The 26,999-nt window shown below is 56.4% G+C and overlaps 1 protein-coding gene across 1 annotated transcript; it reads right to left on the bottom strand.

Moving 5' to 3' along the window:
- Positions 1-2,270: 2,270 nt before the first annotated feature.
- On the bottom strand, positions 2,271-25,936 carry RAB43 (RAB43, member RAS oncogene family). The gene is made up of 3 exons (XM_065886060.1): positions 25,739-25,936; positions 4,925-5,108; positions 2,271-2,521 (listed from the first exon to the last, which is right to left on the bottom strand). Exons 1-3 carry the CDS (start codon positions 25,934-25,936, stop codon positions 2,271-2,273), a joined length of 633 nt encoding a protein of 210 aa, XP_065742132.1.
- Positions 25,937-26,999: the final 1,063 nt, after the last annotated feature.

The raw sequence follows: 26,999 nt of genomic DNA, 5'->3' as shown, positions 1-26,999 counted from the left end.
TTTCATAGCTGCCCCCCTCACAGCAGCAGGATGGTGCCCGGGCTGGTGGAAGCCCAGGCCAAGGAGGTCAGGGAGGCATCCAGGGGAGGGGATGGGGCCCATCTGGGCAGAGGGGCCGGGGGCACGGTTGTAGGGTGGGGGAGAAAGTGGGGAGCCCGAAATGACCCCTGAGTTCTAGGCTACAGCCCTGGAGCGAGGCTGCTCCGTGCGGAGGATGGGTGGCAGGAGACCCACCGGGCCCTGGGATTGTGAAAGGAGAGAGTGAAGTGCTGCTTCCTTGGTTCTGGCTGAGGAAGGGCCACCGTGAGGCCACCTCCCCTGTGCAGGATTCCGGGCACAGGAGTAGGGGGATGGCTCACAGCCCAAGGTGGCAGGTGAGCCCCTGTCACCGGTGTTTCCTGTACCTGTGCACCCTGGATGCGGACTGCCGGGTGCTGCCGGCAGCCCGGCAGGGCTCCTTCTGGAGGAGGTGAGCGGGGGGCCTCCCTCCTTCCCTAAGCCCTGTGAGGCAGCCCTGGGCCCGGAGTCAGTACCTGTGCTCGCTGGAACTGGGGCGCAGTCCCGGCCGCTGCTCCTTGCATACACCCCACCCCCCAGAGCAGCAGGTCTGTGCAAGGTGGTCTTTGTGAGACTTCTCTCCCAGCTGGGCCTGGACTGAACACCCAGCTCTGCCCAAACATCAGCCCCCTGCAGAGAGGTCATGGGGCTGGAGGACCTCTGCCCTTGGCCTGAAGGGGGCCCCTCTCTGGGGAACCCCTCAGTGCAGGTGGAGGGGCTGGGCCCCATCCCATTAGCAGGGACGGGGGAGGGAAGCCAGGCAGCCTTCTTGCTCCCACTTCCCAGCCCACTCGGCCGACAGCGGGCTGACCCCTGCTCAGCAGCTCCTGGCCCCTCCAGGCCAGCGTCCTTCCCCTCCAGGACCAGGCTCAGCCTCCGCGGCTGGAAGGGCCAGCAGCCCTGCCTGACCTGCCTCCTGGGGCTGCCTGGCAAGGTCTGACTTCCTGCTCTGTGTCCAGGCCTGCCTGGGAGGGTTTGACGCAGACCAGGTGCTGGGATGGAAGGCAGGGAGCCCGACTGCAGCTGTGCGGCACCTCTGGGCTCTCAGGGGCCCTGGGCTGTGTCTCCCTGACGTGGCCTCGCCCATGGCTCTGAGAGCAGCCGATTTCCTGGGGCCCCACACTGGGGCGGGGGGCCTGCAGGGCTGAACTGGGCTGATGGGAGCGACTGGGATCGGCCTGGGAAGACCACCTGCTCCCCCAGTCCAGTCCCTGCGCTCCTCTGAGCTGCATCCAGAGAACGGTGCTGCTTCCAAGGGCCCCATGACCCTGGTCCCCTGCTGTCTAACCTCAGTGTCCAGCGTATGCAGAGACCATTAGAGTGGGTGGGCCCAGACCCAGGCCTGCCAGGGCCTCGCCTTTTCTGTGCGGGAAACTCTCTAAGCTGGTCTGGGAGCGGCGGGGGAGCTGGCACTCTGAACGTGGCACGAAGGATCTCTGCAAGTCAGGTGGGACAGGCTGGGCTCAGGGGTGCGAGCGTTTACTTTTCCCTTAAATGTCCGCACTCCTATCTCATTCCCACTACCCCGCAGCTTCCGAGAGCCAGAGCTAAAGGATTCACTGCTTTTGCAACCTGAGTGGCAAAACTTTGGGCCCCAAGCCAGCAGACGAGCGCTGTGGGCTGTGACCCACCGCTGTTCCGGTGAAAAGGAGAAGCTACACGGAAATGGGAGAGGGAGGCCCGGCTGAGGCAGGAGCTGGCCTTGAAGGAAGGAGGGAGGTAGGGAAACCCCGGGACGAAGCTCAGGACTGAGTCCGCTGGGCCGTTGCTCCTGCACAGGAGGCCCTGGAATGCCCTGGGAGGACCCGGAGCTCCGGCCACATCCCTGGAAAGTAACACCCTGCTGCAGCCTCGTGTGAAACGGTCCTAACCAGGGAGCGTGTAGCCCGGGAGGCCCACTCCCAGCCCCTGGGCCAAGGTCCACACCGCTGGGCTCGTGCCAGTCCTGGGACGTGCCGCGTGTGGCGGGGACAGCAGCTGGCTGGCAGGAAGGGCCCCACACCCTACCCTGTGCCAACAGGGCCTCCCGTGGGAGGAATCCTGCTTCTTCCTTCCTGGAGGGCAGTGCTCCCATCAAGCATCCAGGCCACAGGCGGGGTAATTCCAGGCCTTTATCTGGCTGGCACCCTGGAGGCCAGCTCTGGAGGGCTGGTCGAGGAGGCCACAGGGCGGGAGGAGGTGGGGCAGCCCCGCCTGCCTGCCCTGCACCCCGGTCAGCACCCGCAGCCCCAGCTCTCTCCGATGTCCTTGCTGTCCAGCTGGATGTGGTCAGTGCCCTTCTCGCTGAGCAGAGGGCCCCCGTGCCGCATGACCAGCTCCGTGGCCACCCTCACGAAGGCCTCCTCCACGTTGCTCGAGTCCTTGGCCGACGTCTCGATGGCGCACAGGATGTCGTGGTGCTCTGCCAGGCTCTGCGCCTCGGCCAGCGGCACCTCCCTCAGCTCCCTGAGGTCCGACTTGTTCCCTGCGGGGAGGTGGGGCAGTGGTGAGGCCCAGGGCCCAGGTGGGCGCGGCTACAGCTAAAGGCAGCGAGCCGGGAGAGTCTACCTTTAATGCTCTTATTCCATCCTTTAGTCCCTCATCTCATCTCTTCCTTATCTTTGCCAGGGGCTTGTGCATTTTATTGCTTTTTCCTAAGAAATAGAAGCGGGAAGGTTTGGTGAAAAGAACACGGTGCTTAGAGCTGGAAGAAGACCTGGGTAGAGACGCCAGCTTCCCGTCACCTGCTGTGTGACGCTCGGGTAACTCACTCCATCTCTGAGTCTCAGCCCCCCATCTACGACACCACCTTCTGCAGAGCAGACATTAAATGACACGGTGGACACAAGCTAGCACCTAGCGGGCACTCCACCAATGCTGAAGTTAAAGAAATCTGGCCTTGCTATTTTTTTCTGGCTAAAATTTTGTCATTTTTCTGATTATTTATGCTCTCATATTTTCCTTTGGAATTTTTAAATTCTCTGTAAGATTGTGGGTTTTGATTATTTTGCTTTTCTGATAATGAGAGCACAGACTACAGCTGCCCCTGAGAGCACACCTTTCCTTCTCCCATGAGGTGTGAGATGTCTCGTTATGTTTTAAATAATCTGGTCACTTGCTCCTTGGTCCAATTTCTACAAGAATTTTTTTTAAGTCTCTAAGCGATTGACTTTTATAATCTGATTATAGGGACAAAAAAATAGATAAGCATCTGTGAAGATCTAGGGACTTCCCTGGCGGTCTAGTGGTTATGGCTTGTTGTTTTCACTGCCAGAGCCCAGGTTCAGTCCCGCGTCGGGGATCTAAGATCCCACAAGCCACGCAGAATGGCCAAAAAAAGAGAAAAAAAAAATCTACAATTTCTTCGGTAACCTTAAACAATGCAGCAACCAATTTCAATGTTTGGAACTTATTTGGATCCTGATTTCCACAAACTGAAAAGAAAACCACATGTGATATTTATGAGCAATTATAAATCTGACCACAGATCAGCTAAGTTGATTGTATTAGGAGATGTCAGTACGTTTTAAATGTGAAAAGCGTACTGTTATTATATATTTTTTAAGTGTTTGTATCTTTTATAGATTCATGCTGGAACATTTGCAAATGAAATCATTTGGTGTTGGGATTTGCCTCAAAATAATATGAGGTCGGGGGAGGGGCCGAGGGCTGAAATGACCGTGGACAGGACTTGCCGGCTCTGCTGAATCTGGGGTTTGTTACGCTATTCCTTTTACGTCCTTGTATAGAGTGCTCTATGATAGAATGTTTTATTTTAAAAGTCCTGGATTGGGAATTCCCTGGCAGTCCAGTGGTTAGGGCTTTGCGCTTCCACTGCAGGGGGCCCCGGTTCGATCCCTGGTCAGGGAACTAAGATCCTGCAAGCCGAGCGGCGTGGCCAAAATAATAAAAAACTAAAAAAAAAAAAAAAAAGTCCTGGATGAAAGGGGAGCATCAGGCCACGTAGGGAGGACTCCCTTCCTGCCCGGGGAGTCCAGTCCGCCTAGAGCACCCACACCCCAGTCCAGGCCCATCTGCACTTGCTCACCTTAGAGGAATCAGCCTGTTGGGACGAGCACCCCAGGGACCACACACATGGTCCAAAGCTTCTTGAATCCAGGCCCGAGAAGTTTATGCAGGAGGAAAAGGTAAAATGGAGGTCACGGCACCCCCTGCAGCGTCGGTTCTCAAAGTGGGATCACTGTGTCACCCGGGAACTTGTTAGAAATGCACACGCGTGGGCCCACCCAGTGCTTCCGAGTGAGATGCTCTGCGGGTGGTGCCGGCGTCTGCCCTCCACCAAGACTTCAGAGTGGCTGGGAGGAGCGTGGACGCCTGAGAAGCACCCCCTGCAGGGTGGCCGACAGAGCAGGCCACTGAATCACGATCGGCCACGTTTACATGCTCACAGGCTATGTGCACGGGATAAATGACTTCACTTTTCTGACCCTCGGCCCCGTCCCTGACACATGAGGAGCAGGCAGGGTTATGAGAACACACATGATGAAGACCGAACTAGCCTGGGCCAAGGTGCGGCCACGTGGAGACGGCTTCCTGGCCTGCGTCGTCTCATTTCCACTTTGACTGTAACTTTACAAGTGATTAGCAGGATCCGAAGTTTCTTTTTTTTTTGGCCGCGCCTCGTGGCACGTGGGATCTTAGTCCCCTGAGCAGGGATCGAACCCGTGCCCCCTGCAGTGGAAGCTCAGAGTCTTAACCACCGGACCAACAGCGAAGTCCCCGAATTTTCTAGATCATGGTCCTGGCTCCGCTCCTACCTGGCCAAGCTCAGCCCTCTCTGTGCTCTGTTTGCCCTTTGTTTAGAAAGGAGAGAGAGACTGAGACAGACAGACAGACAGACGGGCGGACCGCAGGGGCCCCCGCTCACCGATGAGCAGCTGCACGATGTTGGAGCCCGCGTACTTCCTCACGTCCTCGATCCAGTGAGGCACCGACAGGAAGGAGCTCCTCTTGGTGATGTCGTATGCCAGGATGGCCCCGTTGGCGCTGCGGTAGTAGCTCTGGGTGATGGTGCGGAAGCGCTCCTGGCCAGCCGTGTCCCAGATCTGCAGCTAAAGGAACAGGGGTCCCGTGAACCCGGGGGTGCAGCCGAGCACAGGGGACGGGGAGGCCGAGCCCCCAGACCCACCCCCAAAGTGCCGCTTCGGGGGCAGGCCACCGGCCACAGCTCGGCAGGCCCCACGTAGGAGGGGCCCGAAGGTGGACAGAGCGGAGGGGCCTTCTGAGCCCTTGGAAGGCAACTCAGCGGCCTGAGCAGGACGGGGGGAGCAACGTGGAGGCGGGCAGCCCCGTTTCCACCTCCAGAGTCCCAAGACAAGGGGGTGGGTTCTGCACCGTGGCGGGAAGCACACTGGACCCCGAATCCTCTCTGCCCTGGACACCAGGCTCGCTGCTGGCGCCGTGTCTACTGCCTGCCCCTCTGGGCCGTGAGTGCCCGCTGCCCCCACCGTCGGGAGGCCCCCAGCGCTCGGGCTCTCTGTTCTGCCTCAGCGGCGCCAGGGAAGATGCTCACGCTGGGCAGGGACGGCCCGGGGAGGCTCCTCTCAGGCGGCCTCTGCCATCAGCTGGCGCAGCCTGCTAACCCTAACCCCGGTCCCAACCTTCCTCCCGCCCAGGTCCTCACTTCACCAGCACCCATCAGGGCCGCTGCCAGGCCTGCCTGGATGGGCGCCCGGCGGGGCGGGAGCATCCCTGGCTTCCAGCAGCAGCAGCACGATGGCGGCAGAGACCCCAGGTAGGGCGGCAGAAGCTGGGCCAGGGGCCAACCTGGATGGTCACTGTGCCCGGGCCAGGAGGCTGAGCCGCGGAGGGCACCAGAATGGGCGGGTCCAGGGCTCTCAGCGGCTCAGGGCCTGCCTTCTCTGCTCCGCAGACCACAGGTCCTCGGGGCCCTGAAGATGACATCCTGAGCCGCAGGCCATCCACCCTCCTCCACTGGCACAAGCGCTCTGGGTGCCTCTCTATCCCGTTCTCAAGGGGCGTCCAGGGTGGGGACAGACCCAGAGGCCTCAGACAGTTCCTGCGGGCAGGGCTTCTGGCCCTGGCACTGTGGAGGTGACCACCTCTTCCTGGGCCTCACAAGAGGGGTCCACCGGTTGATACGCTCTGAGCCACGACTCGCCAAACCAAACCCCCGGCCTGAGACGTCCCATTTGCTCTGCAGGGTGAGAGGCTCCAGGAAGCAGGCCCCGGGGCACAGCTCACGCAGGGGTGACATGAAAGGCGGGACCTCGGCACCACACCAGCCTGGGATCCAGACGACCTAGGACTCCCCTCCGCACCCCAGAGGGGAGCATCAAACACAGAGGCCAAGCAGACACGGGAAAAGGCAACTTGGCGGAAAAAGAAACTAGGCAGAGTTTCTCAAAACAATCTCCAAAATAATCATCAGTGTTTTCAGAGATAAGAAAAGGTCCATGAAATGATAAAAGAACACTCTCATTTTAAGTAGAGGGAACATTCGGAAAGGAAAAACGAGCTCTTGAAAATTAAAAATATAACATAAATGAAAAATGCAACATAAGCGTTGGAAGATAAACTTGAAGAATTTCCAAGTAGGGGGAAAAAATGCAAAGAGATGGAAAAGAGAGAAAAGGAATTGTGGAACCAGCCTAGAAGGTCCACCATCAGGATAGTAAGAGTTTTGGAAAAAAAGAATAGTAAAATCAAAGAAATGCTTCAAGAAAATTCCCCAGAACTGATTGAAAAGGCCCACTAAGTACACAATGGAGGAAAACAGACCCACAGACACTTGGCCGTGGGAACTCCAGAACAGTGAGGAAGAAAGGACCCTAAAAAGTTGCAGGGAAAACAAAAGAGAGAAAGGAAAAACTGGTTTGAAGGCTTCACAGAAAAGATCCATATTGCATTAGACATTCAATGAAACGATGCCTAAAATTACAAGGGAAAATAATTTCCAGCCTAGAATTCTCCACCTAATCACTGAGTCAAGTGCGATGGTTTAACAAAGGCATTTTCAGACATAGGGGCCTCAAAAAATTTACCTTCCTGCCACCCTTTCTAAGGAAGCTGCTGAAATCAACCAACACGAAGGAAATGGGGATCCAGAAAGAGAATTCAACTCAAAAGAGAGGCGAAGGGAAACCCCGGGTGGTAGGGAGATCCCAAGACAGCAGCCAAGCCGCAAGCCAGGACGCGGCCGGTTGGGAGCCTCCAGCTCTGGCAGAGTATTTAGTGGCCTTCGAGACCTCCCTCCTTAAACAACCGGGAGACTGAGAAAAACATGGGAGGCTACTGTTTTCAGAATGTAAACAACACAGCACAAGACCCTAATCCTTGAAAGAAGCAAAACTCATGGAAGGCGCCTCACAATTGCCAGCACTCTACTGGGGACGGTTTTCTGACCACAGGACAGGGGGCTAGACTCCAAGCAGGGCATGGAGCCTGGAGCAGCTAGTGGGACTGGAATGAGGAGCGATTGGGGGGAGGGGCCCTGGTGGGTCCTAGCCCGCGGGCTCCGCGCACAGGGTGAGGCTCCCAGGTTCTAACCAGAGAGCGGCTCCTCTGGGGGTGAGAACACACCAGAGGTGGAGGCTGAACAGTGCTGGGGGATCTTCCAACCCAGCCACGGGGAAGAGGCCTCCTTAGCGCCTTGCGAAGGACCCAGATATGGAGCTGAGACATCAGGAGGGCTGTGCCCTACGAGTGAGGACCACGGCAAGAGGCAGGCCTCCCGACACCTGCCCAAGAAACCCTAAACCAAGCTCTCAGGTTTGGAGGCCGCGTTCTGTCAAGGTGAAAGGCTAGAGAAACACTGTCAGACTTGCACCTCTCTGCCCTAACAGAACGTGAAGACAAGCCACACAGGTTCAAGGTGATCAGTCAGTCACTGAATTGACTACTAGGACATGAATCAGTGCCCTTCCAACACGATGCAGAGTCACTAGCCAGTATCAACCAGTATTTCCAGTATACAATTAAAAACCTGCTAAACATGCAAAAAAAAAAAAAGACAATTTGACCCCAAGAGAGAAAAGCAGTCAATAGAAAATAAGGCCAAAATGGCCCAAGTATTGGATTTAGTAGACAAAGACTTTAAAGCAGTTATTTTAAATATAATCAGAGAATTAAAGGAAAATATGTTCGAAGAACTGGAGCAAAATACCACTCTAAGTGGGCAAATCGGGAATTTCAGTTAGAGAAACGGAAATTATTTCTAAAAACATATTTTAAGAGGGTCAAAATTCTAGCACTGAAAAGTACAGTAAGTGAAGTGGGAAATTCATTTGATGAGCTTAATGGCAGAATGGAGACAGGAAAAAAGAATGAGTGAACTTGAAGAAAAATCAATACCAAGTATTTCATCTTGGATTAAATAAGATCTTAAATCTTAAGATAAGCCTCAATGAACCTCAGAAGGTTGTATTCTTCTGTGAGAAGAATATTCTCTCCTCTAGCCACAGAAAATCTAAAACAGAAATTAAGAACGCTCTGGGAGAGACTTCTTCAAGAAGATGGAACTGAGAGGCAGCAAGACATTGCGGGGACAATTACACAGTATGTGGGGTAGATGGAGAGGGTGAGTGTGCCAGTTAGGGGAGGATCTGGAGCCGAGTTAATGGCAAATACATAGACCCCATGCAGAAACAAGATGATCACGACCACCAGGAAAAACTAGGGAGCACGGGGAATGAAAGACAGTGCTACATGGCTCAGCCGTGAACAGCTCTCACTAACCAGAATGTGTTCATTCAGCCATCTCAACAGCGCTTACTGGACACCTGCTCTACGTTCTAGGTACCAGCGAGAGCAGAGGAAGCAGACACAAATTCCTGGGCTCAAGCTTATGGTCTAGGGCAGGAGACGGGTGCTACCGTAAGATAATAACAAGTAATACGGATATATATTTGTTTATATGTTAATACAGAATATAAATAAAATACTTATCATAAAATAAGTAATCCAATAATCAGTATGCTAGATAGTGATAAGATGGAAAAAACAAGCAGGGGAAGAAGTTATCAAGTATGGTGAGGAATGACGTTTTGGATAGGAAGGCCTCATTGAGATAACAGTTGGGTAAAGATCTGAAGAAAGTTAGCCAGCTGTGCAGATGCCTGCGAGACAAGCATTCCAGGGAGAGAGAGAGAGCAAGTGCAAAGGCCCTGAGGCAGAGACATGACTGGTGCACGAAGATCAGTGTGTTGGGAGCAGAGTGAAAGGGGAGAAAGAAATGAGGGATGACCGAGGAATTGGGCCAGACCATGCAGTGCCCTGGAGGCCACAGCAAGAACTTTGTCCTTCACTGTGAGTGAAGAAGGGGAAGCCAGGGAGTTTTGAGCCAATCAAATTTATTTTTCAACAGGATCACTCTGACTACTGTATGGACAACAGATCAAAAGAGAGCAAGGACAGGAAATTCCCTGGTGATCCAGTAGTTAGGATTCCATGGGTTCACTGCTGAGGGCGCGGGCTCAATCCCTGGTCGGGGAGCTAGGATCTCACAAGCCATGCAGCCAAAAAAAGAGAGGAAGGACGGAAACGGGGAGCCCAGTTAGACGGCTGTGGCCATAATCCAGGTAAAAGACCACAGTCGTAGCAGTGAAGTTAGGGAGAAGTGATCAAATTGGGGCTATGTTTTGCGAATAGAACTGAAAGGAACTTAATGCTGATCTAATCAACATTACCACACACCTCTACTGGGAGGATGCAAAGTGTGTGTGTGTGTGTGTGTGCATGTGTGTGCGTGCACACGCGTGCGTGTGTGTGATGGGGGCTAGGGTAGTGCTGAGAGTTAAACCCTCATCTTCCAAAGCAGGAAGTCAATAGATGATGCGTGTACCTGGGGGAGGAGGGGTAGCAACACAAGCAAGAGAAGGCGAAACAGAGAAGAGCCGGAAGTGGTTGCCCCTAGAGGCTGGGGGCAGAGGGGAGTATCCGGAGACCAAGCCTTGTTGAACCATCATACACAAGTGTAACCGATAACAATTAAAAATAAAAACCCAACACAATAGCTACAGATTACGGTATCTGGGTCAACCAACTCGTGAAATCTGGGCAGTAATGGAGGAAATATTTTTGGAAAGTAGGTCCTTCTCATGACTGGAAATACTCTCATCCTATTTCCCCACATCAGAGCCAGGGGAAGAGAAAAGCAGGGTCAGTGCGCGGGCCAGCAGCCTGAGATCCTGAACCAGTCCTGTCACTTCCCACCTTCATGCCTGCAGGCTAAAACCTAATTCACTTTTCATCTGTCAAAAAAGGTGCCGTAGGGTGAATGATAGACTCAGTGCGCTCAGAGCCGAGCGCAGAGAAGGGGCTGGATAAACGCGTCCCCTTAACGGTACTACTGAGCTGGCATCATTTGGGGCTGGCGTTTTTAATACACGCCAAGGAGCTTTAATGCAAAGTGGAACACGTAAAGGGCTCAAAGAAAGGCACACCGGGCTGTGTGCACGACCACACATTTGTTCATTCAGTACGAACTGAACGTCAGCCATGGCCCAGCCCGGGTTGGAAGGACTGGCAACGTTGCAGGGGGTGAAACAGGAACAGAGTTCCCTTTCCAGTTAAAAGGAGGCAGAGGAGAAGAAGGCCAGTGGGACACTTGCAGAGAGGGGGGACGAGCACCTTGAAGAAAGCAAAGGTAACGGGAGGGCCTCCCCGGATGGCACCTCCCAGGGTGTTCACAGAAGGTGGCCCCTGGGCTGAGGCTCCTGCCAGTCGTGGGGACAGTGTTCAGGCGCAGGGGACAAAGGCCCAGAGGCAGGACAGAGCCTGCCACGCTGGAAACACAGCAAGGGCAGCGTGGCCAGATGGCAGCAAAGCAGCACCCCAGAAGGCGAGGCCATCGGCGGTGCCAGAGCCAGAGCCTGAGGTGGGTGTTACTTCACCATAGTGGGAGACGGCGGCAGATCGTCCGAAGCAGGGGATGTGTATCAGACGCCTCTCATTCCGCTTCGCACGTCTCAGCAGCACCCTGTGCTCCAGCCATTGTCACAGCAACCAGCCTCGCACAGAAACAGCCTTTGAGCCTCCCGGATCCTAGCCCGGGAGGCCCGCTGCAAACCACTGAGCACTCGGGACTCGGGTCCCAGATGAGAGGGACCCGCCAGCCTATGGACTGACACTCAGCCAGTGCAGGGCAGGGGATGCCGGGCCCGATCAAGCCCCACTTGCCCACAGAGGGACCAACATGAGAATGCAGCCTCCACAACCTTTCCTCCCTTCTCTGTTCTAGAAACAGATGAGCTCCGCGCACACTCTTGCCGGGACGTGCCCCGACTTATGTCTGTAAAGCTGCCGGCTGCTGCGTGGAGGACGGTCCTACAGAGGCGGCCCTATGGCTTGGCCCGAATGCCCCCTGTGTGCCAAGAGCTGGGTGAAGCCAGGCTGGGAGCGGCCCCGCTTTCCAGGCAGCCAAGCACAGCTCCTCCACCAGGCAGGGCCCCGGGGAGGCTGGTGAGAAGGTTAATGAGGCTTAGACACCTGAGCTACCGGAGACCCAGGCGAGCAGAGCAGCATCGTCCTGAGCCATCTCCTGGGCAGCACAGGCCCGGGCTCTGCCTTAGCAACCAGAGCAGGGACTTCCCTGGTGGCGCAGTGGTTAGGAGTCCGCCTGCCATTGCGGGGGACACGGGTTCGATCCCTGGTCCGGGAAGATCCCACAGGCCGTGGAGCAACTAGGCCCGTGCACCACAATTACTTAGCCAAAAACTTAAAAAAAAAAAAAAGAAAATTAGAAACCAGAGCAGAAGTGCCGCGTGGACGCAGTGGGGACCTGTGCAGGGGTAGTGCGGGGACCCGCGGCGGGTGCCGGCCTCGCTCGGGGTCTCACGGGGCTGTGGGCAGAGACCGTGAGCCCCACGTCACAGAGGAGAAAGCCGGCTCTGGAGGTGCAGTGATTGGCCGAGGAAGGCATCTTGACATCGTGCTGGGTCCGAGCCCATCTGCCTGCCTGCTCCCCGGCACAGACCTCGGCAGCAGCCCAGCGCCCAGGAAATCACGGGTGTGGAGGCTCCTCTGCTCTGCGTTTCCCGCTCCTTCACACGCATCACAGCCAAGCCGGCGCCAGGCTCCCTGCGGACGGCCTCCACCCGCCCAGCGCCCGGCCCATGCCCCGCACAGCAGCCACTGTGGAGCCGCCAGAACCCGGCTGAGATCCTGCAGCCCCTCCGCTCTCCGGCCTCCACCCTCAAGTGCGTCGTCCGAGCCCTCCGCATCGCCTGCAGGCCCCACAGGCCCCGACTTCCTGCCGTCACCCACCCCGCGTGTCCAGCTCCCAGGAGGCCGCATCAAGGCCCCTGCCTGAAACGCTCTTGTCTCAGACCCTCGCCATCCCAGCCCCGCACCCCACGGCCCCGCCTCAGCCTCTGCACCGCCTGGCTGGACACAGGCGTGCACGCACACTTCTTAAATGTTTACTGTCCCTACCTCACGTGGGACTCTTGAGGGCAGGGGCTGTGTCTGGCTGGCTTTCTGCATAAGCCAGGTAGAAGGTGCTCGATGAATACACGGTCCATCGGCTGGACGAGCACCTGCCTGCCAAATTGAAGCCACCACCCCCGCCCACCTCCTTCCCCACCTGGAAGTTCTCCACCTGCACTCACTGGACAGACAAACGGGGGCCTCGTTCACGGATCACACCCGAGCCCCCTCCCCAACGCCCGCCTGCCACCCACCTCCCACCGGGTGCATCGCCAGTTTCTCTGACCTTCCCAGCCAGGCTGTCTCATCTGACAGTTGACTTTGGGGGGAATTCTCTGGGCTGCTGATACCCAGAGTGAAGTCCGGAAGCACCTTTGGGGCACAGAGGGTAGGACTGAGGCCCGACCAGGATGGAAAAGTGCTTCCAGAGCACGGACGCTCGGGAGAGGGCAGCTGCCCCCCTCCAGCTCCGCAGGGGTCAGTCAGGTGAGTTTCAGACATGTGGGGTGGGAATTTCAAGGGGAAGTACGGTATCGAGGTGAGGGACGAGGCTATTTTCCCTTCTAAGCTCCACACCTAACAACTCCCAGTTAACACTGTCCCTCTGGGTCCCCACACCCATGAAGGGTGTTACCATTTTGCCATTATCTCCTTTTCTAGGATAGACTGCATTCCTCTTGACCTTTTGGTGAACTCCTACCTAACCATCAGGGCCCCAGTTCAAGGTCACCTGGTCAGTGGAGCTTCCCCGATGCACAGGCCTGGGCCCCACACCAAGCAGACTCAGCTTTCTTTTCTTCGTGGTCCACAGCCCTTTACTCTTGCCTCTATGACAGCATACACCACAGAGGATGTCACCTGTCCCAAACTTGGGTGTCTTTGGGGGCCAGGAAGGGAACATAAAATGCAGCAAGGTGACAGAAAAGGATATCCTGCCTAAAGCAAATTCAATAAAAAACAAACCAGCAAATCACCACTGAGCAGGCCAAACGAAACGGTTCACGGTGGGAACTGGCCCAGGGCTGTATGTGCGGGGCTCCTGGTTTGTAACTCTGCCTCTCGCCATCAAGAACGGGCTCTGGGGACTTCCCTGGTGGCGCAGTGGTTAAGAACCCACCTGCCAATGCACGGGACACGGATTCAATCCCTGGTCCGGGAAGATCCCACATGCTGCGGAGCAACTAAGCCTGTGAGCCACAACTACTGAGCCTGTACTGTAGAGCCCACAAGCCACAACTACTGAAGCCCGTGCGCCACAACTACTGAAGCCCACGCGCCTAGAGCCTGTGCTCTGCAAAAAGAGAAGCCACCGCAGTGAGAACCCCACGCACCGCAACGAAGACTAGCCCCCGCTCGCCGCAACTAGAGAAAGCCCCGCGTGCAAAAACGAAGACCCAACGCAGCCAAAAATTAAAAAACAAATAAAACAAAAAACGGGCTCTGGTGGGGACAGACCCCATCTCATTCCTTTGCAACCTGGCGCAGAGCAGGCGTCTGACCAGGAAGGAAGCCCTCTGAGGGCAGGTCCTGCGGTCAGGCCAGTGGGAGCGAGATGAGGCTGGCGGGGCAAGGGCTGCTCTCCAGAGAGGGTCCCCATGTGCCCCGGTGGGAAGTCAATTCTGCTTAGTAGGTTAAATAAAGCTAATAAATAAAATCAACTGCACCGTTGGCGATTCAGGTCCCAGAACCTTTGTCCAGCACCATCCCTCCCGATGGAAACAGAAGAGGATTTTATCTGAACAGCCTTTCTCCCACAGGATGAGGCCGGCAGTGGGAAGTTCCTTGCTTCTTCATAGCAGAAAGGGACTTTGGAAAAATTAGTTCTCAAGACAAAACTCCCAAAACTGGTTGGAGAGACCCAAATACGAGCCCCCATGCTGCTGTTCATCGTGTCTCGGAATGTGGGGAGTCTGAACCAGGAGGTGGTCTGCAAGCTACTCCCCGGCCAGCCGCTGTCACTTCTGCCTCAGTCCTCAGGGAAGAGCTCAGCCCCGGGCTTGAAAACAAGCCGTGGCGGAGAGGCAGGTGCACTGCCAGAAGCGACGGTGAGACCCTGCAAAACCTCCAATGTGTTAGCGGGTGAGACAGGCCGGAGGGGATGGAGCCTAAGTGAGGAGAACCGGGGCAGCAACACCGGACGGGGGTGCGGGGGGGGGGGGGGGGGGGGTGGGTGGGTGCGGACCTGACACAGACGCGCCTCCCAGCGGCTGACAAGGGCTGCGGACAGATTCCTGGGCCCAGGTTCCTACCGCCCCCGAAACATGACTGCTCAGGATCCCAGCGTCAGAGGCAACTTTCTGTGTCCCTTGTCACCATGCAGCTCTCCCTGTAGAGCCACCACCACTGGAAGAAGGGAGGCGGGACCCCTGGTTCCCCGCCCTGCTCCACCAGCCAGGGGACCAAGGGTGATCAGATGGCTTCCTGGCATCTGTGTTTCACCTCCAGCATCTTGCGAACAGTGGTGGGAACCCGGGTGATGAAGGTGACAGACGCGCTGTGAGCCCCTCCAGGCTGACTGTGCCGGAGCTCCCTGTCTCGGTACATTCCATCCTCAGGCAGCCCTGCAGGAGTATCTCAGAGCCTTTTACAAGACGGGTCCCAGGGCACAGGAAAGGAGAGCTCAGTCTAACTCCGAAACCTGTGCCCTTCGCTGTGTGCACGGCTCCTCCACAGACCATGTCCTGTGCTTTTTTTCATGAAACCCCCTCCTCCTGCAGGAATCAGTCAGCCTGTCCTTCAGTCCTGGTGGGAAGAAAGGCCCAGCCTCCGCCCATGGGGGATGTGGGCAGCCTGAGCTCCCGGTACAGCGAGGAGGGCCTGGGAAGCCGGTGGCCCTGTGCTGGCGACCAAGGTGGGACTCACAGGTGGCCTCTTACCTGCTTGTAGCCCCTTCAGGCACAATGGGGTACATGGGGACGAAACCCAGGCAGGACGTCAGGCAGCAATCTGTGCCCCCCAGGGAGGTCAAGAGCAGGGGCCGCAGCACCCGGACCAGGACTTGCGGCTGGGCCGCCACCCAGCATCAGACAAAGCCAACCCATTCGCTCCTTGGCCCAGAGCATACCTTCCAGCATGACAGGAAGGCAGCTCCCACGCCCCACGGGGTCCCACTTCCCCTGACTGGATGAACACCAGGCCCTCTCCCGCTTCCGGGGCCGCACATGAACACAGCCCTGGAGCACAGCCCCTGTCTTTCCTCACTGGGAACTGTCCTCCTTCAACGCCCAGCTCCAAGCCCGGGAAGAGGACTGCGCATCGTCTGTGTCCTGGGCACCAGGCAAGCAGCCCCGTGACAGCATGGCACCCAAGCAGGAACACTCCGAATTTCAGATATCTGGTCCTGCTACGGCCACAGTAAACACACGTGTGCTTGTAAGGCCGCATGATTCGGTTCCTGGTTTGGCAGTTCAGTCCCTGCAGCAGCAGTATGGACGGCACTCACGCTCCTTAGGTGCTTGCACGTCTGTCCCCCAAGCCAGACATGAGCTCCGAGGCACAGGGGCACATCTCACGTGTCTTCCTTTTGTAGGTACTCAGAACAGCACCTGGGAGGGAGGAGGTACTCACAGAACAAACCCTGAACCCACTGACGTGCAGTTTCTGTCCTGGGTGTCACATGGAAACTTCCAGCCAACAACCACAGTTAAGCTCGACAGAGCACCTTCTAAGTTTCAGGTGTTTTTCCCTTTTCATCTAACTTAACTTGTCTGTTGCTCCAGACAGAAGAGCCCAGCTCAAGGCCCTGGCTCTTAAATGATAACCCAAGAAACAAAGGAAAATGGAGCAAAAAGGAATCTTTAACAATAAATGTGAGTGGAGATCAAACTTGGCCTCACCTCCAGCGGGGGACCTTCATCACGTCCCACCTGCCATGGGGCAGTGTGGGTGCAAACATTACCCGTGAGTCATTCTCGCCAAAACCCTTCCACCCGAGTGTCTCTGAACCTCTAAACTCAACCCCCCAGCTTACAGAAAATTCAAAGGATAGAGGAACAAGGGAAAAGACACCACGAGGGAAACGGGAGACAAATCCAGAAAGCGACTCTTAAAAAACATGAGTCATCAAAACAGAAGTGAGGCATCGTTCTGGTCTAAACCCACACTGGACTCCAGCTCAAGGGAGAAAACTCTATAAAAGACATTTTGGAGGAAGTTGGGGAAACTTAAAAATGGACTAAGTAGATGCTTATAGAAACAATGATTTGTTTAGGTATGATAACACACTGTGCTTATTCTTAAAAGGCTGTATGTCGAGGTATCCAGGGGTGGGGTATCATGCCATCTGCAACTTACTTTCAAATAAAAAAATTTATATTACACATACAAAAAGATAAGGCAAATGCAGCAAAACACAAGCAATTGTTAAATCTATGTAGAGCATATATGGGGCTCACTATGTTATCCTTCCAACTTTCCTATATTTTTAAACTTTTTCATAGTGAAAAATTGGGAAAAATAGAAGTGTTAATAATATCCTGAGAATGAAAATATTGCTGATAGGAACAAGTACCAACTGGAGATCTTGGAAATGAAAAACGTAATTGTCAGAATACAGAAACTAAAAGATGAAATGAACATCGGAATAGAGGCAGCTGAAAAGTAAATCAGGGATCTGGAAGGTGGGGCACGGGCTGCCAGAACACAGAACAGCAGAACACGCTGTCACTACAGAGGCCAGACCCTAAGCCCAGCTCCCGCCCTGCGCAACCTCCAGAGGAGAACAGGGAGAATGACAAGAAGGAATGAATCAATGCAACACAAGCAAATCCCACAGAGCTTCAGGAACACGGGACTTTTCATATTGATTACACCTACTGAGTTCAGAGAGGATGAATGGGAATATCCCATTCACCTGGAGAGAGTGCTTTACTCACCTGCCAGGACACACGGGGAAGGCACAGTGTCAGGGGCCGACGCACAGAACGACACGGTGAGTGTGACTTGGGGGGTGGACGGAGTGCTAGGAAGAAAAACTAAGCAGGGCGAGGAAGGGATGAAAAGTAACTCAGACCTCAAAAACATGACCCAAGGACCCCGCGACAGTGTGTGGTTCCATGGACACGTGTGTCCAGAAGGGGCAGCTCCACAGAGATGGGCTGGGGGAGAGTGGAACAGGCATGACTGCTGATAGCTACCAGGCTCCTGTCTGGGTGATGAAAATATCCTAAAGCTGACCCTGGTGAGTATTCAAAACAACAGGAAAAAACACTGAATTGTACACTTTAAATGGGGGAATTCACAGTATATGAATCATATCTCAATAAAGATTTTTTTAAAAAGGAACTTGGTGGAGTACTACTTTGGACAGGACGGTCAGGTAAGGCTGACTTACGTAAAGCAAAACAATAACGTGTTGATGTACATACACACGTACAGACACACAGAGCAAACTGCCCCAGGCATCCTAGCACACGGGGGCCTTCCATCTCCCCGGCTCTTGCATGGACCCCACTCTGCAAGCTGAGGTTCCGGACCCACCTCCGGCGCAGACATGCCCCTCCGCCTCTCCCCGCCCCCCGTCCCGCCCTCTCCCTCACTCGCTCCTTCATTCGGCCAATACTGGTCAAGAGCTTATTCTGGGGAAAATAACCTGATGCAGACCGCAGAGCTGGAGTTTACATTGAGGTATTTACCTTGTGATTTCAATATTAAGGTTGATTTTTCCCATGTATTTCATCTGTAATGCAAACATGGCAGATACTGACAATTCATAGCTGGCAAACTGAAGTTTATCCTGTGATCCATTTTTTTCATCATGAAATCATCCACTGTTCGTGTCCCCACTACAGATTTAAAACCCGAGAGTAAAAAACAAGTTCAGCCAAAACAATAAAAGTGCTTCACTGAAAAATATAAAGAGTATTTTTAATTTAAAAAAAATCTGATTTTTACACTTCTCAGACATAAAAAAAGGCAGAGGTGGGGACTACCTGGCTTGAAACTACAAGGAACTTTCCTCAAGGAAAATGGAATCCCTCAGTGATGTGGTCCAGCCTCCTCACATGGCGCCCAAGGAAACTGACATGCGGAAGGGAAATGACCCACCGACTGTCCGCCGTGAGGTGGAGGTCACCGCTGCAGGCCTCTGGGATCAGGATGAACCTTGTCGCCCACACATGGCGACTGCCCTCGGGCAAGGCCCGGCCTGACGTGAGCCTGGACTCTGCTTTCACAGTCAGATCTCATCTGGGACCAAAGGCCTCCTGACAGCGTGGCAGGCTCTGCTCCAGTGGCCTCTGACCCTTCTGAGTCATCAGACCCACCCTGTGATCCAACATCCGGAAATACTTATGCAATTTCCCAAGGAGACCACTTTGAGAGGGACAGGTCCTAGCGACACATCTAAGCTCCAGGTTGTCGCCTTTTAAACAACCTGTGTGGAAAGTCACATACCTGGTCTAGGGCTACTCTGACCTCTTCCTGGGGTAGGAGAGGGAGGCCTGCAAGGCCAAGCAGGACAGGTAAGAAGGGAGGGGATGCGTATGTAACCCACGGAGAAGGGCGCTGCTAGTGACTAATGGTCCTGACTCACTACATCCCAAGAGCAGGTTGCAGACGCCTCTACCTACCAGCACTGGCTGTACGTTCAATAAAACAGCATTACGGGGCTTCGCTGGTGGCGCAGTGGTTAAGAATCCACCTGCCAATGCAGGAGACACAGGTTCGAGCCCTGGTCCGGGAAGATCCCACATGCTGCGAGGCAACTAAGCTAGTGCGCCACAACTACTGAGCCTGCGCTCTAGAGCCCGCAAAGCCACAACTACTGAAGCCCGCACGCCTAGAGCCCGTGCTCCACAACAAGAGAAGCCACCGCAATGAGAAGCCCACGCACCGCAACAGAGTGGCCCCTGCTCACCGCAACCAGAGAGAGCCCGCGCGCGGCAACGAAGACCCAACACAGCCAAAAATAAATAAATAAATTTATTAAAAAAAAAAACCCCAGCATTACGTAGGCCATTCTAGAAGGCAGGCGCTTTCTTTTGTTCACACTGGCCATAAGCACCACTTCTGCCAATTAATCTGAATTAATAAGGATTTGTTTAACAAGCAGACGGCATTAGTATGTTGATGAGACACCGCTAATCAAAATGTTAGAAAACGTAAAATGCAAGTGATACACGACGGCCCAGATTGCACATTGGTCCCAAACCTTTCCATGCGTGTGTTCATGCACGTGTCTGTGTGTGCGCACACGCACGCGCGCATGAGCTCACACACGTGCGTGTGGCAGCTGGTAGTGGTAGAGGGCGTGAACAGCAATGAGGAAAAGGCGCCACACGAGGAGCTGGCAGGCAAGGTTCTGGTTCAGACCTGCCACACATGGCCTTCATCTCCCCGTCTGTGAAATGGGGTCTCACCGGGTGGCTGCAAGGACCAGGTAGAACAGAGCACGAGAACAGTGGTGAAAACTCAGGAGATGGGGGACTCAGGGAGGGAGGGCTGCCCCCTTACTACTAAGCTTCACGATCCCTCACGCCCAAAGCCTCTCTGCAAGGGCCACACAGGGCTGACAGAAGGAAGGAAAACGCAAACAGGCCGAAACACCAAAGGGATGGAAGCAAAGAAAAAAGGCAGGTGGACGCCGTGAGCTGTGAGAAGGCCCGGTCTGGGCGATGCCACCCCCCTGTGACCCCAGTGGGCTCGCCTTTTCATACACAGCGGCCCTCCACGGCACGGACATGGGGATTCTGCCTTCATTTCATAGCTGGGGAAGCAGATCAGTGCACAAGGGCAGCTGGGCAGCCAGGCTGAGAAGCTGAGCCTCCCGAGCCCCAGGCCACCATCTCTCTCTGGGGACCCACGCCCGTGTCAGCTCCCACCTGCTGATGCTCTGCTGTGCGTCAGGTCCTTAAGCTCGGGGTTGACAGGTGAACAGATCAGGAGCGGTGATGCGACGTGCCCCAGGCGGCAAAGCCAAGATTGTGACCTGGGGCCCGAGGCTCTACCACTGGCCCCCTTTCCACCATCTCCCACAGCACGTGCTACCTCGGAACTGGCAGAAACCTCAGGAGGCAGGTTCGTTTTGCCGTGAGGATGATCGTCACCGGCATCAAGAACAGATTTCTTGGGCTTCCCTGGTGGCGCAGTGGTTGAGAGTCCGCCTGCCGATGCAGGGGACGTGGATTCGTGCCCCGGTCCGGGAAGATCCCACGTGCCGCGGAGCGGCTGGGCCCTTGGCCCATGGCCGCTGAGCCTGCGCGTCCGGGGCCTGTGCTCCGCAACAACAACAAAAAAAAGAAGCACTTTCGGACCAGGAGAGCCATGGAGCGCAAGGTCCCGCAACGTGGAGCCCGGGCCCCAGGGCAGAGACTGAGCTCTGTGTGGGAGGACCCTGGCTGCCTTCCCAGCATGGGGACAGTGACCCCGACAGAAGGCCGAATAAAGGGGCGCAGCTGTTCAGGGCCGACCCATGTGCGCGTCCCCTGTGAGGTGCACAGACCAGTTTACATAACAGGCCTTTGTGTCGTCCCAGATAAGGGTGGGTGAGCAGAACTCGGATGCGTTCAGGATTTAGAACCGGCTGAGATTTCCCCGGGGATGGTGAGGTGGGGAGGGGCAGGTTAAGAAATAATCCTAATAATAATCCCTAGGGAGGAAAATGCTAACAACAGCAACAATCACATAATCTCTTATGTTTGTAATTCTTTGGTTCTATTCACAATAGCACTTTCAAGATACACGAGAGATGGGTCGCATTGTCTGCCTTCTCTTACAGGGCGTCAGAAATGGAAAGGCGCGTGGTTGGTTTTTTTTACGGTACGCCCTTTTATGTCTTTGAAATTTTGAAATTCTGAACCATGTGGAGGAATTATCCAAAAACATACAAGGGGAATTTTTAACTATTTTGAGCATGTCCATAGCCGTCCAACAACCCTGAGAAGTAGGCAGAGCAAAGATCATTCGTTCCATTTCAAAAAGGACGAAGCCCGCGGCTCCAAGAAGGGACAAGGAATTGGCCAGGGCTAGGATGAGGTTGCAGCAGACCTTTGGACACCTAGTCCAGGGTTCTCCTGCAGAGACATCACCGCTGAGAGGCCAGCAGCTCCCAGAGTTGCCCCCAGCTTCAGCCTGCACAGCTAGAGCCCAGTGAACTCACACAGGGCCGCCAGGGGGCCCACGCCACGGCCAGAGCCTTCCCACCAGCAGGGCTGCTACGGGAGCTGCCCAGGGCTGCCTGATGCTCTGTTAGCTGACAGCACCCTGAAACTCCCTGGGGTTTCCACCCTCATTCCTGAAAATCTAGAAGATGCCCAACTCCATACGCTTCTCTCCAAGTGCGGTGACCACGGTTGTCTTTTCGCTAGTCATTAACGTGCAGATCTCAGGGTCATCGTTACGAACTGAGAGGGACTCAGAAGGGTAGTCAAGTGTAAAAATAGGCGCTGCAACTAGGAGCCAGGGAGACCCTGGGTTCAAAGCCTGGTTTTGCCACTGACTTGTGTGGGGCCTTGGGCGTGTCGGTCACTTCCTTTATTGTGGCCTCAGCTTCCTCCCTATAAATAAAAATCAATGAACACACAGGTAGTGAGCACCGTGTGTCTGACACTATTGTAGGTGTGGGGATTCACAGGTACGCAAGGCGGTGTCCACTTTCAAGGAGCGGAAACTGTACGGGAGAGAACCACAAACAAGGGAATGTCAAGTCCTCGTAAATGCTATGAACCTACCCCGTAATGGGACGGAGGGGCTGGGAGGTCAGGGAAGGCCTCTCTGAAGAGGTGACCTGTGCAGTGACAGCCGAATGATGAAGCAGCTGTTACATGGGGATCTGGGGGTAGAATGTGGCAGGCAGGGCAGCAGATGCAAAGGGCCTGAGGCAGGCATGTTGGAAGGACAGAAAGGGCCAGTGAGGCTGGGGACTGAGTGTGGGGCAGGGGCAGGGAGATGAAGTGGCCGAGGCAGACAGGAGCCCAGCTCTCCAGGTCAGCTGTTGGGATGTCATTCTGGTCGCAAGAGGAAGTGACTATAGAAATAAAGGGATTTAATTCAATCTGTGATGTTCCCCACTTTTAATTTTTTTAGCAGCAGAACTCTTCAAAGACATGCGGAACCTCAATATAAAACTGGATAAAAGTAAGCTAGTTAAGGCCCTTCTGACCCTGCGGTCTCTCGGCCTCCCCGCTTCAGTCCGCAGCTCCCCAAGCACAGAGCAGCTGGAAAAGCACTAGGTGATCTCTCTCTGAGGTTCCTCAAGAGCTAACAAGAGCCAGCAAGCACAGGACAGGTGGCTTTGAGATCCTGCTGGATGCTTTGCTGGACCCCGGACAGGCCTGGGAAGGTTTTAAACTAAATCCCTGATGTGAACATGCTTTCTGCAGAAACAACAAAGACAAACTCTGGTTCCTCAAAGGTTCCAGTTAACAACCACAATGTTGAAACTACAGGGACAGAAAAGAGATCAGTGGTTGCCAGGGCCTGGGGTGAAGGGAGGACGCTGCCACAAAGGGACACAGGAGAACTTTCCGGGCTGATGGAAGGAATCTATACTCTGAATGTGGTGGTGGTGACAGGACTGCAAAGGTTTGTCAAGATTCACAGAACTCGACACCTGAAATGAGGCACATTTACTGTGTATAAGCTGAACTTCAATAAACTTGACTTTCAAAAAAATCACATTGCTGGAAGACACCCCAGAGATAGTTTATGGGTGAGGAAAAATGACCTGCCCGCGCTGAGTCCTGAGAGCCCAGCACCCAGGGCCAGGGCGGCTGTCCTCTCACCCCACCCACCCAACTGCAATTCACGGCCTCTTCAGTGCCTGGGCCTCAGGATTCTCTGGCTGCAAGATCAAGAAGTAGATACTTGCACAGGCTTTCCCACTCCACGCAATCAGAAGCAGCAGTCTGGTGTAGGGAAAGACCCCAACGCCCTGGAGTCCGAAAAGCTGGAAGAAAACTTGCAGGTCTGTCACTTCCCAGCTGTGTGCCTGGGGAAGCCTGCCCCGTGTGAGGTGGGGTGAATCACAGGAACACATCTGTAAAACCGCTGGCACACATCAGACTCTTGAGAGGGGTGGCCACTGTTAACTCTTAGGGGGGTTACCGTGCCTACACTGCTCTCCTGATCCCAGAACCACCCGGCTGCCTCCCAAGTAGAACAATCTGAAGGTGACTAGCAGGAAAAGAAATCCCGAAGTGCCTGCCCTGCATTGCATAACCCGTGCTCGGTACACAGTGCATCCAGGGCTCCTGCACAGGTTATCTCGCCAGGTAAACAGGAACACCCAGCCCCTCCTTGACCACCGTCAGCACCGGGAGTGGGGAAAGGGGAGGGAGGGGAAGGGGAGGGGAGGGAGGGGAAGGGGAGGGGAGGGAGGGGAAGGGGAGGGGAGGGAGGGGAAGGGGAGGGGAGGGAGGGGAGGGAGGGGAAGGGGAGGGGAGGGGAGGGGAGGGGGAGGGGAGGGGAGGGGGGAAGGGAGGGGAGGGGGGAAGGGAGGGGAGGGGAAGGGAGGGGAGGGGGAAGGGAGGGGAGGGGGAAGGGAGGAAGGGGGAAGGGAGGAAGGGGGAAGGGAGGGGAGGGGAAGGGGGAGGGGAGGGGAGGGGAAGGGGGAGGGGAGGGGAGGGGAAGGGGGAGGGGAGGGGAAGGGGGAGGGGAGGGGAAGGGGGAGGGGAGGGGAAGGGGGAGGGGAGGGGAAGGGGGAGGGGAGGGGAAGGGGGAGGGGAGGGGAAGGGGGAGGGGAGGGGAAGGGGAAGGGGAGAGGAGGGGGAAGGGGAGAGGAGGGGGAAGGGGAGAGGAGGGGGAAGGGGAGAGGAGGGAGAAGGGGAAAGGGGAGGGGAAGGGGAAGGGGAAAGGGGAGGGGAAGAGGAGGGGAGGGGGAAGGGGAGGGGGGCAGAGGGGAAGGGAGGGGAGGGGAGCAGGCAGCCCGATTGTTTACGCCTATCCTTCAACTCGCCACCTCCCCGTGGCTGTTGGCAGCGTCTCAGGGCACAGACTTATCCGTGGACCCCATCCCACAGCCTTCCCTCGCCACCTGCTCCAAAGGGTGGTCCCGAATAATGACTCAAAGCTGCCTGCCATACCTTGTTCTTTTTTCCTATCCTAAGGAGACTCAAAACACAGAGAAACCCAAAACACTGTTAAAAAAAAGAAAAGAAAAAAAAAGCAACCCTTCTGGCAGGGAGTTTCCGCTTCCCCTGTCACATCAACTCCAAAGGCACCGTGTGCATGGAAAGGCTTTTGGCTGACGTTTTCTCCATGCTGGGTCGGGAGGGAGAAATTATCCCAATTTTGCAGAAATAAAGAGCTAAGCATCCTGCCAAAAGCCAACCGGTAGCAGGCCCACAGCAGCCCAGGGAGGCCCGGCGCCACGGTATCGGGGCTGACGGGACTCAATCACCCGGCTCCACCTGAAAACACGGAGATACCAGGAGATGCCCTGGCCCTGTGCTGCCCCGCCCAGGGCTCTTAGGAGCCGTCCCGGAGTCGGTGGGAACTCAAATCCACCAAAGAGGGGAAAGGATTTCCGTCCGGCGCAGTTCAGTCAAGTTCCCGAGCAAGAACAATGGTCTCTCACTCCGTTCGGGAGAGCTGACACCCAGGTTAAGAAACTGATTCACTAATCACAAATATTAGTTATCTGACCACTGCCAGGACTCTGTGGCAGCCACATCCTGCCGGTTTAGTGCGGAGCCACTGCCAAACCTCGGTCCTCTCCCCCACCTTCCGGGGCCCGTGAAGTTTTCAGTTCCTATCGGGCTGCAGCTGGGGGAGGGGACCCGGGCCGCCCCGGCCGAGTAAAGTTCCACCACCAGGTCCACAAAGAGACTGCAGGGAGGCGTGGCCAGGCCGGAAATTCTGACAAAAAGTTTTGGCCCTCCGGTCCTAGAAGCAACTACTTCCTGGTCCCTCCTAGTCGTGGGGGTGTCCCTTTCTGCCTGGGGTCCCCCCCCGAGGGCCGAGCTGGGGCCTTCGACCGCGGTGGGGCGGGGGTAGGCCTGCCAGGCGCCCCCCGTGCCCGCACCCGAGGCGCTCTGCCGCCAGGCACCGGAGACGCTATTCTGGAGCAAAGTCCCCCGGCGTGTAGCTCGGAGGGCAGGGCCTCTCCTCCGCACTCCCCCCAGCACGCGCACCCCAGCGCCCCGAGGCCCGCGCTCTGCGCCCAGAGGCCGGCCCCAACGCCCAGGCCCAGGCCTGCTCGGACAGGGGGCAAGAGGGGACCCCAGCCCCCAAGGACCAGTCGGGTGCTCGCCGCGGCCCCCGACCCCGACCCCTCCGGGGAGACCCTCCAGGGCCCTGGCCGACCCCTAGCGCCATGGGGCCCGGCTGCACGGCGGCCCCGAGCCGGGCCTCCCACCTTGACCCGCTGGCCCTGGATCTCCAGCGTCTTCATGGTGAAGTCCACGCCGATGGTGCTGCCCTGGCGCTCGGAGAAGACGCCTGTCTTGAAGCGCTGCACCACGCACGTCTTGCCCACGCTCGCGTCGCCCACCAGCACCAGCTTGAACAGGAAATCGTACTGCTCGTCCGGGTCCCCCGGGCCCGGCCCCGCCATGGCCGCGGGAGCCCAAGGGCCGGCGCTCCGGACGCTGGGGCGGCCTGGGCTCGCGCAAGCCGCGGGCCGCCTGGCGACGTGGAAGCGCCGCAACACCTGGGGAAGGGGCACCACCGTCCGCCGGCCGCCCCGCCCCGGCCCGCCCCGGCCCGCCCCGGCCCGCCCCGGCCAGCCCGGCCGGCCAGACCCCGCGGCCGCGGCCCCGCCCCGAACTCGCCTGGCCCGGCCCTCCGCGCCGCGCCAGGCCAGTCCGGCCCTCAGGGCAGCGCTGGGCACCGCCCCTGGCCCGCCCCCGGCCGTACTCTTCCAGCGCTGTTCTCGGTCCCGCCCCCAGGCCTACTGGGCCCTCAGCACTGCCTCTGGCCCGCCTCCAATGAGACTCCGCCCTCAGACTTGACCCAATCAGAATCCACCTTCAGACCCGCCCCGGCCAGACTCCGCCCCCAGCTCTGCTTCCTACCCCGTCCCCATCCCGACTGCGCCCTCAGGGCTGCCCTCAGCCCGTTAACACTCCTCGGCTCCGCCCTTAAGCCCGCCCACAGCACCGACCCCCGTACCCGCCACGCCCCCCACCGCCAATTTATCCTCTGCCCCCGCCTCCTCCCCCCCCGCCCCCGCCCCCGCCCCTCCCGCTCACCTAGGACTAGCCAGCTGCCTGGCCTCTCCTACCAACCTGGGTTCTCCTACCTGGTCTCTCCCAGACCCACAGAAAGGAGTGGGCTCGAGGGAAGGGTAGCCTGTTAACCCAGCCGTTGGGTCCAGAATGGCCTCCTTTAGAATGGATCTCTGGGGAAGGGAGACCACTGGGTCACCTCGGTGCTCACACCAAAGGGGCTGCAGAATCCCTCTAACAGAGGATGGGAGAGGCGGTAGCATTTTTCCTGTACTGAAGAAGGGAAAGGCCTGGCGCACACTACAAGGAGGAAAAGAGAAGGCTTCCATGAGGCCAAAAACTAAGCTGGCTACAGAACTGGGGAGGAGGCCAGAATCCTTGTGGGGCTGTGTGCTCAAGGTGACCCCCACCCCAGGATTCTGGGAGAGTGGAATTAGGGAGCCCCGTTTG

This window comes from Phocoena phocoena, chromosome 10 (genome assembly GCF_963924675.1).
Source record: "Phocoena phocoena chromosome 10, mPhoPho1.1, whole genome shotgun sequence".
In the NCBI taxonomy this organism is placed as follows: domain Eukaryota; kingdom Metazoa; phylum Chordata; class Mammalia; order Artiodactyla; family Phocoenidae; genus Phocoena; species Phocoena phocoena.
This window is presented reverse-complemented; position numbering and strand designations above follow the sequence as displayed.